This window comes from Cyphomyrmex costatus, unplaced genomic scaffold, assembly GCF_001594065.2.
Source record: "Cyphomyrmex costatus isolate MS0001 unplaced genomic scaffold, Ccosl1.0 scaffold235, whole genome shotgun sequence".
NCBI lineage: Eukaryota > Metazoa > Arthropoda > Insecta > Hymenoptera > Formicidae > Cyphomyrmex > Cyphomyrmex costatus.
Window position 1 is genome coordinate 144,349 of NW_017276422.1, and position 14,643 is coordinate 158,991.

The window sequence follows — 14,643 nt, forward strand, 5'->3', positions numbered from 1 at the left end:
TTACATCTATACATACATTTATAACGGGGAGATACGCGTCCAAGTGTACTCGGATGTGATACTCGCCTCACGGAAGATTTAATATAGTATCGAAGGTCCGTGGCGGTCGCTCGTTGAGGTAGGTCGGTGCCGAAACGACGAAGAAAGATACCACTTGTGTTGAAAGACAGAGAGACGTAATCGAAGTATTCGCGATACGTCTTTAATATATGTCTTCTCGTCTCTTCAATGTCTGTATCATCCGTTATGTAAATATTGAGATTAAATCCCGACGAGACGTTGAAAAGTAGTTGGACGGATTACCCAGCTGTCTACATACGGAATCGTTACGTAAAATTATATTGCGCGTTCGATTGCGTTCGCACTTGTGCTGCCGACGACATATGCTGACGTATTGTAAGGACAGGAGTGCGGACGACTCTGTGACGAACGATCGACGGCAGAGTGTTGGCGAGGAGGTGCGCCGCGTCGCACGCTGTTGAATTAAACAGTAGTCTGCTATTATCTCATTCTTGAGTTGGACTCCAAGTGCCGAAGTCCTCACCGTCATATCGATGGCAATGCTCTTGATCGATAACCCAACGTTCTACGATAGTTAATTTCGACGCACCCGATTTTCTTCATCCCGGTGAAATCTGCAAACAGAAAAACGGCATTATCATTGGGAAGGTGCAGTATTTCACGGCGACTCCCTATCAACCAGGTGGGTGATTTATGCATGGCGCGATAAGAGAGTCGTGATAACTGATTCAAATAATATTAATTCGCACCTGACTGCGACGATGACATACATATGCGTCTATTTCCCTCTATGCTTTCTATGGCTCTCCTAATTTTTTTCTCTTTTATCTGCAAAGAGGAAAAAGATCAAATAAACGACGTGGCGCGTGAAGAGATAGACCAGCCTCGATGAGAGTTTGATGAAAAAAAGAAAGTAATTAATAAATGCTATGAGGGAGTCAAGTTCGAATCCCGATGATTTTATGCGCAATAAATTCTTTACAGTGTTTTACAGATGTCCATTAGCGTCAATAACGCATTAAATTACTTGTCAATTTAATTTGTAATATTATACATACTCCAGCTTCAGTTTAGGACTGTTTCAAAACGGACGAATAATCGAAGCGCAATTTACTTGAGTTGGAAATAGTAAAGCATTTTACAATTACGTAAGTGTACTTGTAAGTGATTACAATTGTAAGAATTGATAAGTCACAGTCGAATATGAAGAAATTATTTGAATGTGAGATTGATCAATTTTTACAAACACAACCACTTACAACTACGCTTACGCAATCATACAAAAAGAAATTATAAGATTACTAAGACCCGCTTTGACCGGATATGACCTTTGTGTTGAATACATGTATTACGCTTAGAAAATGTTCTTGATATTTCATTAATGCGCTATTTGATAAAAAATTGCGTTGACATCAATACCACAACTGCGCTACTTTATAAAACCGTTTAAACGTGAAGGTCTCAGTGAACAGATTTCCTCTTATTCCGATCTGGTTTCCTGTTTATAAGTAGCGTTAATTCCAATCAAAAGAAACGAGTTATTAGTAATTAATAGATACATGCTGTTCTCTTGACGATCAGTTTTGCGCGATAATTAGAATAATCTCGCATTTGTGTCCAAGAATAAGCTTTATAAATTGCGTGTCTCGCTCCTCTCTGCACGACGTATCGTCATTTGGCTCGTGTTCATCGGTCGTATGTACTTATCTATGCATATCGCGTTGGTCCCACGTGCGGTGCATATGTGTCGACAGCATAATACGGCCGAATACGGTGATAATGAGCACGCAATCGTACAAGTTCAGATAACTGCGCGTCGACATACGCGAGACCATCTCATATTAATGAACTATGAAATATTTTTCTTACCTCATTGACATTATGATAAATTAACTTACCGTAAGTATACATATTGATAATATCATGTCTTATAACAGTCTTAAAATTGTTACCTAAATTTTTTCAAGGCAAACGCGTCTTCGAAAGTTATATTTCTGCAATATGAAATAATAAAATGTTGCGTTCGCATGTGTAATTATATGTCCCAGACAAATTTCTGGCATGCAATTCGAAGCCAATCTCCTTAACGAAAATGTCGCAGGACGTCATTCGTCATTCGTCGAGACTTGCGACACTGAATATTTTAGCAAGTACCTCGAATGAAATTTCTGTCTAAACGTGTTCCAATATAAATCAGATGTCTGGTTTTGTTATTTACATGTAAAGTGCGTTGAAAATTTAAACAAGAAAAATAAATCTTCGAAACGTGGATACATCTCTCGCTGTCTTAGCAATCAATAAGAGATCTGTTGCAATTATCCGAAATCGATTTGATTCTCTCTTAAATGTTATTAAGCACAAAAAATGTAAGAAGTACATATTTTATTATATCGACCCAATTTGAAATTTATAAAGGGTGAAACAACTTCTCAAATATTTAGGTCCAGAAATTCGTTTTAAGGGGAGATATTGACGCGACCAAACAAAATTTTTTTAAGGTCTCTCTAATGTAAAAAGATAAAATATTTAAATTATTATTAGTGTTATATTAAAAAAATTATTATTTAACTGTATAAACATAAAACGTTTTATTTAAAATTATATCAACTAAAGAAAAAATAATTAATAAAATCTATATATTTTTTTATACTCAATTTCTTAAATTAAAAAGGGAGAAATTATAGAAACATTAACAAAAATGTGATTAAGCATTTCAGAAATATTAGAAATATATAGTAACATTCTGCTATAAATATTTTTTAAAAAGAAGAGAACTCCCTCTCCGTGGATCCACCAGTCTCAAAGCTAACGTTTACGTTTCATTCTACTCAATTATTAAAAAAAAACAGTGAGATATATAGAAGAGTGTTTCCGACAAAACTTTTATGGTTTTTATATATATTACTTTATAATCGTGTATTTACAATTTTTTTTTAATATCTAATATTTTAAAAATATCCCCATTCCATATTAAGTTTCTAGGGGTTGTTTCATCCATTAAATCCCAAGTTGGGCCAATATAAAACAATATGTCTCCGGATAACTGTGACACTCCCTTAATTGTGAATTTGTGAGTAAACTATTTCTCCTACAAGAGACGCTCTCGTGTGTAAAGCCGAGTACAGACAAAACGCTAATGTCTGCCGATGACGGACGCTACTGTACAGTCGCGTTTCAAAAATAACTAACGGCAAGAAAATAGAGGACTGCGAAAAAGCGAGTCCCCTCGCACGACCATGACTGTCGACGACATTGACGGTTGCGAGGTTGACACGTGCACGTGCATACACGCGGGCGCACACATATTCAACTAGTGTATGCTTGTGTTCGCGCTCGCACTTATATCTCTCTGTGTTCGGAAAATGTGTACACGGGTTTATGCGCGCTACGGAACCGTGTAATCGGTTTTGGATCGATAAATCGCGTACGTATGCGGTCGTAACAAAGCGCCGACGCGTTTCGCGAAATGTTACTAATTATAAACTACATACGCGAAAATCCGGAAATCGGAATCCCGCTACGACGTTAACGTACGCGTGTAAGCTCCGAAAGAGCTCCGATATCGCCACAGAGGTGGAAGAGTACAATTTTAACACCTTTTTTGCGATCGTTGACGTACTAGACTACTAGAGCGTCTTTTTGTTCTTGTAGCTGGGAACCCTTGACGTAATTTCACACCTTTTCACGAGATAAAACTGATAAGGGCGAGCATTTGTCGTGCCGCGGTCATCAAAGCGTTAATGAGAAACTTCCTATAATATGCATTATTTTTTATTACAATTTTATCATATTAATTTTTCCAACATTAGAAGAGCTTCTGTTCTTTCGCATAAATTCGCGGATCTATCTATACTTCTATGCATATTTTGCAGTTTTCATCAAACTTTGTGTATACATACTGAAAGCCGTGTAAAGTTCAATACAGATCGATGAATTATAGTATGTAAGGACACGCGAAAAAGAGAACTTACGCGCGTTGCCGGCGAGTTTTGCACCAATTCCGGGAATTAGTCAGCCTTGGTAGGACACACGACCTCCGCGTGTGTTTCAATGCGGACTCACAAACGGTGAATTATAGCCACGAAAGTATAAGTGCACGCGAACGCTGCTCCGGTTGTGACGGCCAAGTAAGGTCAACAGTAAGGCTGTAGATCTATCGCCGTAGAATACTCAAAGAGTTTCCAAGAACACAATTTTGCATAAACTATCTGTAAAATATACATTACACAAAATTATTTACGAAAATACGTAAACCTATAAAATGATATTTAGACTAATCTTTCTCGAGCATTATAATTTATTCTTATTACTGTCGCGATATGTAAATACAAAGCGCGTTTCTCTTCCACAGTCTTAAATATGTAAATGCTGATTTATCGTTAGCTCATAACCACGGATACAAAATAAAGTCGCGAATGTTGAATATTTCACTTGTCACTATGACGAATATCGTGCACAATGAACCTTGGTCAGTGAACTGCGTTTATAGACAAAGACGTGTAACACATGCCTTTCTATATACGTGCAATGCGTGACAAATCTTACAACTGCAATTCGATTAAGTATTAATTAGCAGTTAATTAGTACCATAAAATTTTTAACAATGCTCGATATCTAGTAAGATACAATTATAATATATCTAATTATTAAATATATTTTCCGAGGATCGTTTTTTTACGCTCCGTCACGATGCAAAGTACCGTTTAATGTTATATCGATAGCGTCAGTCAAACGAAGCGTCGCGAATAGAAATAAAAAGCAGCCGCGAAAGTCACGATGACGCGCACGCATGTATATACAATATACATATATATAATAAAAAAAAATAGGCTCTGTGGCTCTATCGAAGAAGAATTAGCTCTTATTCTAGCAAATTACTTGCTGCTTCTTATTTCGCCCTCTGTTCAACTTCCGGCTTTGTCTTTTAAACGTCAATATTGATTCAGTATTCCTACCTTTATTTCGATTCGCTCATTTTATCTTATCTGCACTAATGCAGAACACAATCTCTCGGTAGAGACAACTTATCTTACTTCCATTGTAGATATCACGATTTCAAGTTCAGTTCGCGGAGAACATCTAGAATGGAAGTAGAGACACATTATAGCAAAACTACGATAGCCATTTGTCCTAAGAGACATGGGAAGTGTAATTATAGCCAGTACTACCGGTAGGATACGTCAGAGCTAGGATAGGATTAACGAGGCATTCGCCGTTCAGCACCCCAGTCATTGTCTCATTATCCGTTAATCCCGCTTCCAGATGGTTTCTGGCAGTGATGCCCTCATCGGAGGAGGAAAGCCAGTGGCTTGTTGGCAGCGGGGGCGGCCTCGCACCCTCCAGCGGCAGTACGACGAAAACGGGTGCCGGCGAGCACGGCGTGAGCACTAGATCCGGCCTCTACACCGAGGAAATGACGACGCAGCCGGCGAGTGTCGCCACAGCCGGCGTAAACTCGGCCTCGGCCGATTCTGCGGAGCATGATCTCATCGACTCCACCGCGGACGCGACTCTCCTGGCGCAGTTTCACGAAGATGCCATCAAGCAGGTGATGATGCTTTATGGATGCAGCTTATGCTTCGTTACCTCGGAATAAAATCTCCGAATTCGGCAAACCTCCGAGAAGACTCGTCATCGTTTTATTTATTTTTTTCTAAATTATGGTCCTGTCTGATAAAAAATTGAAATAATATTTTTAAAATGTCGCTTTTATTCTCACAAAAATCCAATAATGACTAATTTCATATCTACATATAAAACACAGATCATTCCAGTAATATTGCAATGTTTCAGCAATAGAGAATATATATATAGAAATTAAAGAGATGAAAAATAGAGAGGACGAATAGAAAAAAAGGAGAGCTGTTGAAGAGAATAAAGAAAATAGTAGATAAAGAGGAAGAAAAAGAAAGGAATAAAGGAATAGTAATAAAAAGATTATTAGCAATGTTACTACAAATTTCTATATGCTGTACTAAATATTGGTCAATTTAATCCTGAAAAATGATTGATTACTAATTAATATCAAGAACTGAACAATAATTGGTGCTTTGCAACAAGAAAAACACAATGATCATTTCAACTTTGTTTAATATTGACAAACAACAAGGATAGACATTTTCCAGCAAGGACATTGCAGAGTGTAACACAGTGAATCATTACATTCTTGTTTAACATTGACAAACAAGGATGTAATTTATGTAATGATTCACTGCATCACTGTGTCCTTGCTGGAGAAAATGTACAATGTTATTTGTCTCTTACTAGAAACCAGCCAGTTGCACAATCAGTACTTTTAATCAAAATAAATCGTTAATATATATCTATTACTATCCTCCTGCAGTATTAAATTTCTACAAGGATATGACACAGCAAGTCTTTTAAACTCATAAAAAGTAAAATTACCGACTGCCTACCTAACCCTCTCGTCGCAGCTACGGCGTACTTCCTTGACAAAATTAACGCGTCATTATCTCTGTATTCATGATAGTAGCTATGAGTCATTTCTGATCATTTCAAACGTGGTGGATCTCAATCACTGAATCATTATCGAAACGAGGCGTAGCCCCAGTATCGATCATGTTGCTCGATCATCGTGATCGAGAGTTGCCACTCGATTAGCTCTGTCAACGTCAAATACGATATAAAAATATATACAGGGTGCTAGGCGGAACAAAAACATAACCTAGACGAAATGGCGTCGTCGTTCATTTACTTGAAGTGAATGATTTCGTCCTCGTGATTCAGAACGTCTCTTTCTCTCTCTCTTTGCAAAAATGGGCGAAACTCTAGACGATTCTATCGTCAAGGCAAAATACGTACCGCGTGAAGTACCGGGCTATTTGAAGGATTTTCCAGTAAATATTTTTTACTTGATTTTACATAACGGAGGTTACGTTCCGCGGAGCAAAAAAAACTAATACATACCCTTGAACAATATTTATTAAACAATTTATTGTTTATTTGTATTTAAAAATACTAAAAGGAGCATCTTTTTCAGTTAACACTTGAAGAATTATAGGACTGTTTTTTAATAGTTAAAACAGTGTACACTCTGTTCTTAAAAAGTGACATAAATAGAAAAAATCCTAGTGTAATCCAGTGTAGCAATAAAAAAGCAAATCTTATGTGTTCATCCATATCTTTTACTCATAAAAGTTTGATAAATGTTAACTTTATAATAACATATAACTGCAACATACATAATAAGACATCTACTGTATAAAATTGTATTAAGAAATTGGATATAATGTTACAGGCTGGTGTTGGATATTTCCAAATATTTGCTGCTTTCTGCACGGGTTTGAGTCTGGCTGCCGATACCGTTGAAATTTTTGTTGTACCATACATACTGCCAAGCGCAGAGGTTGAGCTTTGCATCGAGGACAATGAAAAAGGATGGCTTGGTGAGTTGTTACTTTTGTGCAAACGTATTTCGCGATATTAAACAACATAATTTTACAGGAAATATTACTCTCGTTGGCCTTGCTCTGGGTGGATTATTTTGGGGTGGTTTAGGTGACAGACTAGGAAGACGCAGATCCCTCTTCTCAGCCATGTCTGTGCATTCTCTGTTTAGTGGTGTCGCAACGTTTATGCCCACTTATGGCACTTTTATGACCGCTAGATTTTGCTCGGCTCTTGGGTAAGTAAATTTTTTTTATTCATTGATTTAAAAACATTTAATATTTTTTCAAACAAGGACTAAAGTAGTTACTTAAATATTATTATTATTATTTAGTATAATTAAATTTACCATATTACAGAGTAGGAGGAGCTGTACCTCTAGCATTCGTATATCTCGCAGAATGCTGTCCACGATTAAGTAGAGGTCGCTGGACAGGTATACTTGTGGCAGCATGTGCACTTGGTGGTGTCTATGCAGCACTCTTGGCTTGGGCAGTAGTACCCACAACAGGAGAAATGGTTGTCCTGGAGAATAAAGAACACTTCAGCGCTTGGCATCGTTTCTTGTTATTATGTTGTCTGCCGGCGTTGTGCTCCACGTTTGGTCTTATCTTTCTACCAGAAAGTCCAAGGTATCTTATAGAAGCTGGTCGAGATGTAGAGGCAATGATGGTTTATCAGGTAAAGATGTGTAACATAAATGATGATAAAATTAATTATTTAGTATTTAATATTCAAATTTATCGATAATTTATGTTTTAGAGGATATATAAGAAAAATAACGCTCGTAAAGGTGCAACAGGTGCTCAATACCAACTCTCTGAACTTGAACTTCCGACTAAAAGACCACGTGGCTTGGCACCGCCATCTCCAAGTAATCACACCAGTGTTTTGGCAGACATAATATATTCAATCGAAATGGTAAATATTTCTGAAAGATATTATATAAAGATATATCTTGACTATAAAATTTAATTTATTCTTTGCCCATAGTTCTGGAATTCTTTCTTGGAATTATTTGCTATACCTCACTTACGTGTGACTTTGGTACTATTAATTATCTGGACCGCTGCTTCATTCAGGTGAGTTTAAGTTAGTTCTTAGGTAATTACTATCAAGTAAGAATTTTATAAACTCACTCTGTGTTTGTTCAGTATTTACGGTCTTATGATATGGTGTCCTGAATATCTGAAACTTTTGCGAGCGAAGGAATACAGGGATCATACCAGACACTTTCAAAGAGAAGAGCACAATGGTACAACATTTACTGGTTCTTGGGAAAATCGTCAGTACAAAGACTCGACATTTTCCAACTGCAAGTACGGATATTATTTCATATGTACCAATGCAAAAATCGAACAAGTATTTTTTTTCTATATAAATATAATTTTTAAATCTTTACAGATTTACTAAAATGATATTCAGCCATGTCGATTTTGACAATTGTACCTTCCAATCGGTTGAATTCAGTAGCATTAAGTCTAGCAAAACCCACTTTAGAGACAGTGTTATTATATATTCAAAGTAAGTGTAACATTTATATTAGATATCTTCTAAATTTATACATATATTTTTAAATAAATGTTTATATTTATCAATACAAATATAAAGTATTATATGAATATATGTACACACACACACACATATATATATATGTATACTTTGTTACAGATTTGTTGACACAGATTTATCTGCACAAGTTTTCACCAGATGTAAATTGGAAAATAACACGGAGCTGAGTTTAAGTGGGTCCTGTCCAACTCTCGATCTCGATTATAACATTTATATCGAAGAGGCGCTACATGCTCATCTTGTTGCTCAATTGGCTTTTGTACCCGCTGCTGCGCTAGCAGGTTTAGCACTTACCGTTCTTCAGCGGCCAAAACTAATTGGTTAGTTAATAAGATTCTTTGAAAATCGCAAGCGGAAAATTTCAATTTCAACTCATTTATGATATTTATTCTCTTTTACCAATAGGTCTCTCACTTTTTCTCTCTTCCGTTGTTGCATTATGTCTGATATTAATTCGCCAAAATAGTTCGGCAGTTCTCGGTTTCGAAGGAGGCTTCACAGCTCTTTTTGCTGTTGGATGGACATCGTTAACTTTGGTGACAGTCGAGAGCTTCCCTACACACTTAAGGTAAAGTAAAAATTTTTAGGATATTACAAAAAAAATTGAAAATTATTTTAAAAGGAAGTATTTATTAATATGTTTCTGTAGATGTACCGGTTTTGGACTCATAGCAGCAGCTATGAGAATATCAGGTCTGATAGGAACCACGACATATCAGACATTGGTGGGTACGCCATTAATTGCGCCCGCATTATTGACTGCGCTAACATTATTAATTGCTAGCGTTATAACTTTTAAATTGCCTCATACTCATACTGTCTTCTTGTAAACTTTCTATGAATAGAAAAGAATATCAGCAACATTGATATATCTAAAACTAAAAATTGATTATCGCATATGAAACAAACTTATACGGTACTCTATCACTGACGAATGAATTCTCAAAAAGAATAATCTCGAATGCGTCAAAGACGTACAGAAGGAGAAGACGTGCTATTCTTTATTCTTCATTCTTAAAACTTATTCGAAAAAAAATGTTCAAAACGTGTCAATAATTCAATTTTATCAAAAAGAATTTTTTTAGAATATAAAACTTTATACAAAGTAACATATCCTAAGTAATAATAGAGCACTGTCGTCTTTCGAGACACTTGCATATTTGAAGCGCACAGAACGTTCACAGCGACTTTAATTTGCTAACGCAGAATAGCGTAATAGTCCCTTGGACTTGGATCAAAGTACTCTTGTATCGTATTACTTATGAAACGCAACATTCACTATATGCGAAGGATATGCAATGTGCGATAAAAATTTAAAAAAAAAAATCGATCGGCTCTGACACGGACGTTTCCGTGTGTATAATAGTCACTCTGAAACTAACGTAATTACTTCACTATTTTACCTTTGACGATATATAAATGGTTACGCAAGTATATTGAGCAAAAGACATACACGTATGTACAACTATTTTAATAAGGCTCATGCCATAAAACGTGTCAATTTTAATAGAGGATGTACAATCATCCATAATGATATATATCATATACATTAAGAAACATTGATTAGAGAGATATATTGATAATGCAATTTGATATCTCAATTATTATTCCGAATACAACGCTTATAAAATACATAGCTGTTCTCTCAATCTATAGATTAAATAATATCGATATATGATGTGTGAAACTTGGATATATTCCGCGATATATATTTCGCGAAAGATATCTATTCGCTCAGATTCAGTAACACAAGACACTACATGAATATCCGCATACAGATCAATTATGATGATGCAACAAATCATTTTATGTTTTTATGCAAGAAGAGAAATGATATTTTTATTTCATGCGCAGAAAACATTTCTATAAAAGGAAAATAATCGGACAATTATATGTTCAATACTTCTGTTTTTTTTAATCAATTTATTAGCATGCACTCCAGATTACCGACTAGATGCTAAAATGCTGCTAATGATAAATAAGGAAGAAAGAGAGGGGTGGAAAGAGACACACACATGATTCACGTAATGTAAACGCTGCCGTATGAAATCTTAAAATATCTAGATGCAAACTTTCGAACGAGAAAAAAAGACAGAGAAGATTCAGCTTCGTAGCGTAAAGACCCAAGATCTATCATCTTCAACGTTAATCGTCTTCTAACTTATGATCAATTACATATATATGAACGTGTGCATCTGACTTTCTAGTGATGTGTATATTAAAACGTAGAACGTTATTTTCTACAAGAACCAGGATCACACGTCTTGACATAAATATATATAAAATGTAATATCTGTGTAATATATATTCACTTGATGAAACTTTGTTAAGGTTTTATCTCCACCGACAACAGACAACAATGTATAACACTGGCAAGTTAAAAAGAACGTAAAGAAAGTTTGTTGAAAGGGAGAAGCAACTTATATCTAGGCAATAAGAATGTATGAAAGTCCGACGCAGATCGAGTCTTGCCTACCAGAATTCAAAAAATATACTTTATAGAATTTTGGAGGAGTTCGTCAAGACAAAGAAAATGTCGGTAGATTTAATAGGATAAATGTCTACGTCCCGTCACGGTTAGTGAATTTTTTTCATATCAGACTGTTGAGACGATCGATATACTTATACATCCTATATATATACACAAAAGTTTAATATCCAGGCCAATCTGGGCCGAGATTTATGAACGTCTCGTCGAGGAAAATAGAAAGAAGAGACCATTACGATGACCGACACACGAACGCCGTTACACATTCCAGTGATTGTCCTGAGGATGATTTCATCTTCTTTCGATGAAAATCCTAACGGAAGTCATTTGTTTCTGCTTAAGGAAATCGCGGTTCGTCGTAAACTTGGTCGTGGAGCGAGTTGTGTCGGTGTCGCAATTGCGATCACATCGATTTATGTGACAATGAATCACGAGGATTATAATACATCTGAACAAAAGATATTCTAATTGAAGTGCGAAATTTAAGTATGCTTACGAAACTTTCGTCGGGACCATACGACGTTTTTATTAGCTCCTTTTTATATTGGACGTTAATCAAAATACAATAATATTGAGATAACATATCGATGCCGGCACACACGCAACCCCACGTAATTAATTCTACTACAACATTCAAGTCTATCATCACACCCGTAGATATATATATATATATTATATATATACATTTTACTCAACATATCATATTTATGAACAAGCACTCTAGATTTAGGCCTTAGTCAGATTATTGATTAGAAACACACATAAACAGAATACGTAAAGACGGTAGTGCGAGATGACTCTCGAGTAGACTGATCGAGATAGAGGATCTGCCGAGGCACTATTTTCCTATCTTATGTTTCTTTAGCGATTATGTTTAGCTAATATATGTAGCGTATATACATGTTTTGTTTTACACAACGAGATTATCAACTGATTAAGTGATAAGAAGAAATGCAATACTCGTATAATCTGGTCAAACGTGCATTTTACTAATATTAAATGCAATTACTCGACTCAATTTTACTAATATTAAATATAATTATTTATTCATCACTGAGAATATTGTATACATATCACGCTGTTCAGACTGGAATTAACGATCAGTTGGTAATCACTGTTTCAGAGAGACTGCTTCTTATTATTAAAATTGAAAGAATTTAATTAGTTAAGATCTTTTACATAGCCGATGATGACACGAGAAACATTGTACAATATATCATTTCTATTTTAGACTTTACGTTTGGTCATATTTTTGACTGATCGCACAGCTTTTAATCCTTATGATACAGGAACGGAAACTTCGAGGCGAGATTTTTACGTGAGATTGTAAAAAATATGTGAATAAGTGATAAGAGATAAGTGTTTTTTAAAATTGTTATTATGAAATTCTTATAGCTATATCGAGATTAGTTACAAAATTTATAGAATTATTTATTCTTGACAAATGCATGAAATTACACAGCAATATTTATTATACATTATCGGTCGTATCGAGAATTTATGTTGGACAAATGTAAGAAAAGACATTTTAGTATATATTATATATTATTTTGCATACGTTAGAATTAGAATAAGAAAATCAATTTTGCACTTTTTTTTTTATTCTTCTCGAGTTTTCTTATTTAAAGTTCTTATATTGTGTGTGTACACAACTTATTAAAATTTTGCTTCATAAAAATAAACTGTCGTTCGAAAGCGATATTTACAGACAATATATTTTTTTTAATTATATATTGCCAATTAATGATATAAATCAAATTTTATTTATACAATTGAAATTAACGTTGCGTCTTTTTTAGCCTGCTGAGTTGTATATTCACGAATATGGATATTGCTTTCGGCATTGAGCTTTCGAATGTATTAGGAAATCTTTCATCGCAATTAAAAAATTAAGTTTCTTAATGGCAAATCTCATTTTATATTTCGGAAAATAATAATCCAAGAGAAAATGTATATTATCTTTAAGATTTCGAGAAGAATTGCGCGTAGCGTTTTACATCACGTAGGGAGACAATTAATTTATTTATACTACTCGTGAAAGCCCGCGTTTAATGCGAGTTCTTCTATTTACGATTATTCATCGGTTAACTCATTTGTACATAGCTCTTATGAAGGTAGCTCTAGTATAATTTCAGTGCCGATCGAATAGTTATCTAGCCACTAACGAAGTGGCGCATCGAAATCGTTTTAGCGTTATCGTTTTGCTCGGCGTATGCAGAAGACCGAGCGAGAACAAGATTACATTCAAGTAATAATTTCGCCAGTGAGTCCAGCGCTCATGATTTTTATAAATTGTATAAATTATATCATTCTTCTGCGAGAAAGTAGATACTTTGTGCAACGCTTCGAATGAGAGCAATTGTAAGCACTTTAATGTATATTATATCTAATATTACATTAATATGCTATATAAAAATTATATACATATAGTATAATATTAATATATTATATACATGAATATATGTTATATATAATGTATAATGTATATTCTTTAAGAAAAATAGAGGAAGAGAGAAAGAGAGAGAGAGAGAGAGAGGTGTGCTTTGCTCAGAATGTACTTTCGAGCTACATACGTTTTTACGCTCTTAGAATCAAGTCCACAGATATATAAATAGCGATCATTTTATAAATCCTGTTCTTTCAAGATCGTTTAATGGCGAGGTAGCGAAACGAGATCGTCGGAATGCGGAGAAATGTTTTCGTAAAATTCGTAATTTTTACGAACGGCGTATACTGTGTACTTGCAAGTAAATTTCGATTTTCTCGAGACTGAAACGACAGCGGCGTTGGGCGTGGCGAACAAGTTTCGAGAGTCCGTTTACACTTTGATCTCGACGTATAATTTTCGTACGATAAAAGTCGCGAGTTGTGACGGTATTTAATAAGATTCAACTGCGAAATGTACGAATGGCATTAATGAGAATTTTATTGAATCGAAAACCACACTTGTTTTATGCCCTTTGATATTCCGAATCCTTTATTTTTAATCCCTCTCAATATTTTAATAAGAAAATGAAATTATAATGTAAATTGAGATTAAAGCTTTCGTAACGAGTAGAAAATTAAAAAATTATATTATAAAAGTTATATATAATAATAAAAATATCAGACTATTGTAAGATTATTTGAGACATTATCAATTATTTCTTGCAATT

General features: G+C 35.0%; 1 protein-coding gene across 2 annotated transcripts; it reads left to right on the plus strand.

Moving 5' to 3' along the window:
• The first annotated feature begins 633 nt into the window (after nucleotides 1–633).
• On the plus strand, nucleotides 634–12,946 carry LOC108774137 (synaptic vesicle glycoprotein 2B). 2 transcript variants are annotated; one of them, XM_018540167.1, is made up of 12 exons: nucleotides 634–703; nucleotides 5,284–5,569; nucleotides 7,280–7,427; nucleotides 7,486–7,666; nucleotides 7,788–8,109; nucleotides 8,191–8,349; nucleotides 8,422–8,510; nucleotides 8,583–8,747; nucleotides 8,833–8,952; nucleotides 9,100–9,320; nucleotides 9,406–9,568; nucleotides 9,650–9,830. In XM_018540167.1, exons 2-12 carry the CDS (start codon nucleotides 5,300–5,302, stop codon nucleotides 9,828–9,830), a joined length of 2,019 nt encoding a protein of 672 aa, XP_018395669.1. In that variant the 5' UTR covers nucleotides 634–703; nucleotides 5,284–5,299. The 2 variants fall into 2 exon arrangements, with proteins under 2 accessions (XP_018395669.1, XP_018395668.1); XM_018540166.1 differs by lacking the exon at nucleotides 634–703 and adding an exon at nucleotides 5,106–5,191 and having other exon boundaries at nucleotides 9,650–12,946.
• Nucleotides 12,947–14,643: the final 1,697 nt, after the last annotated feature.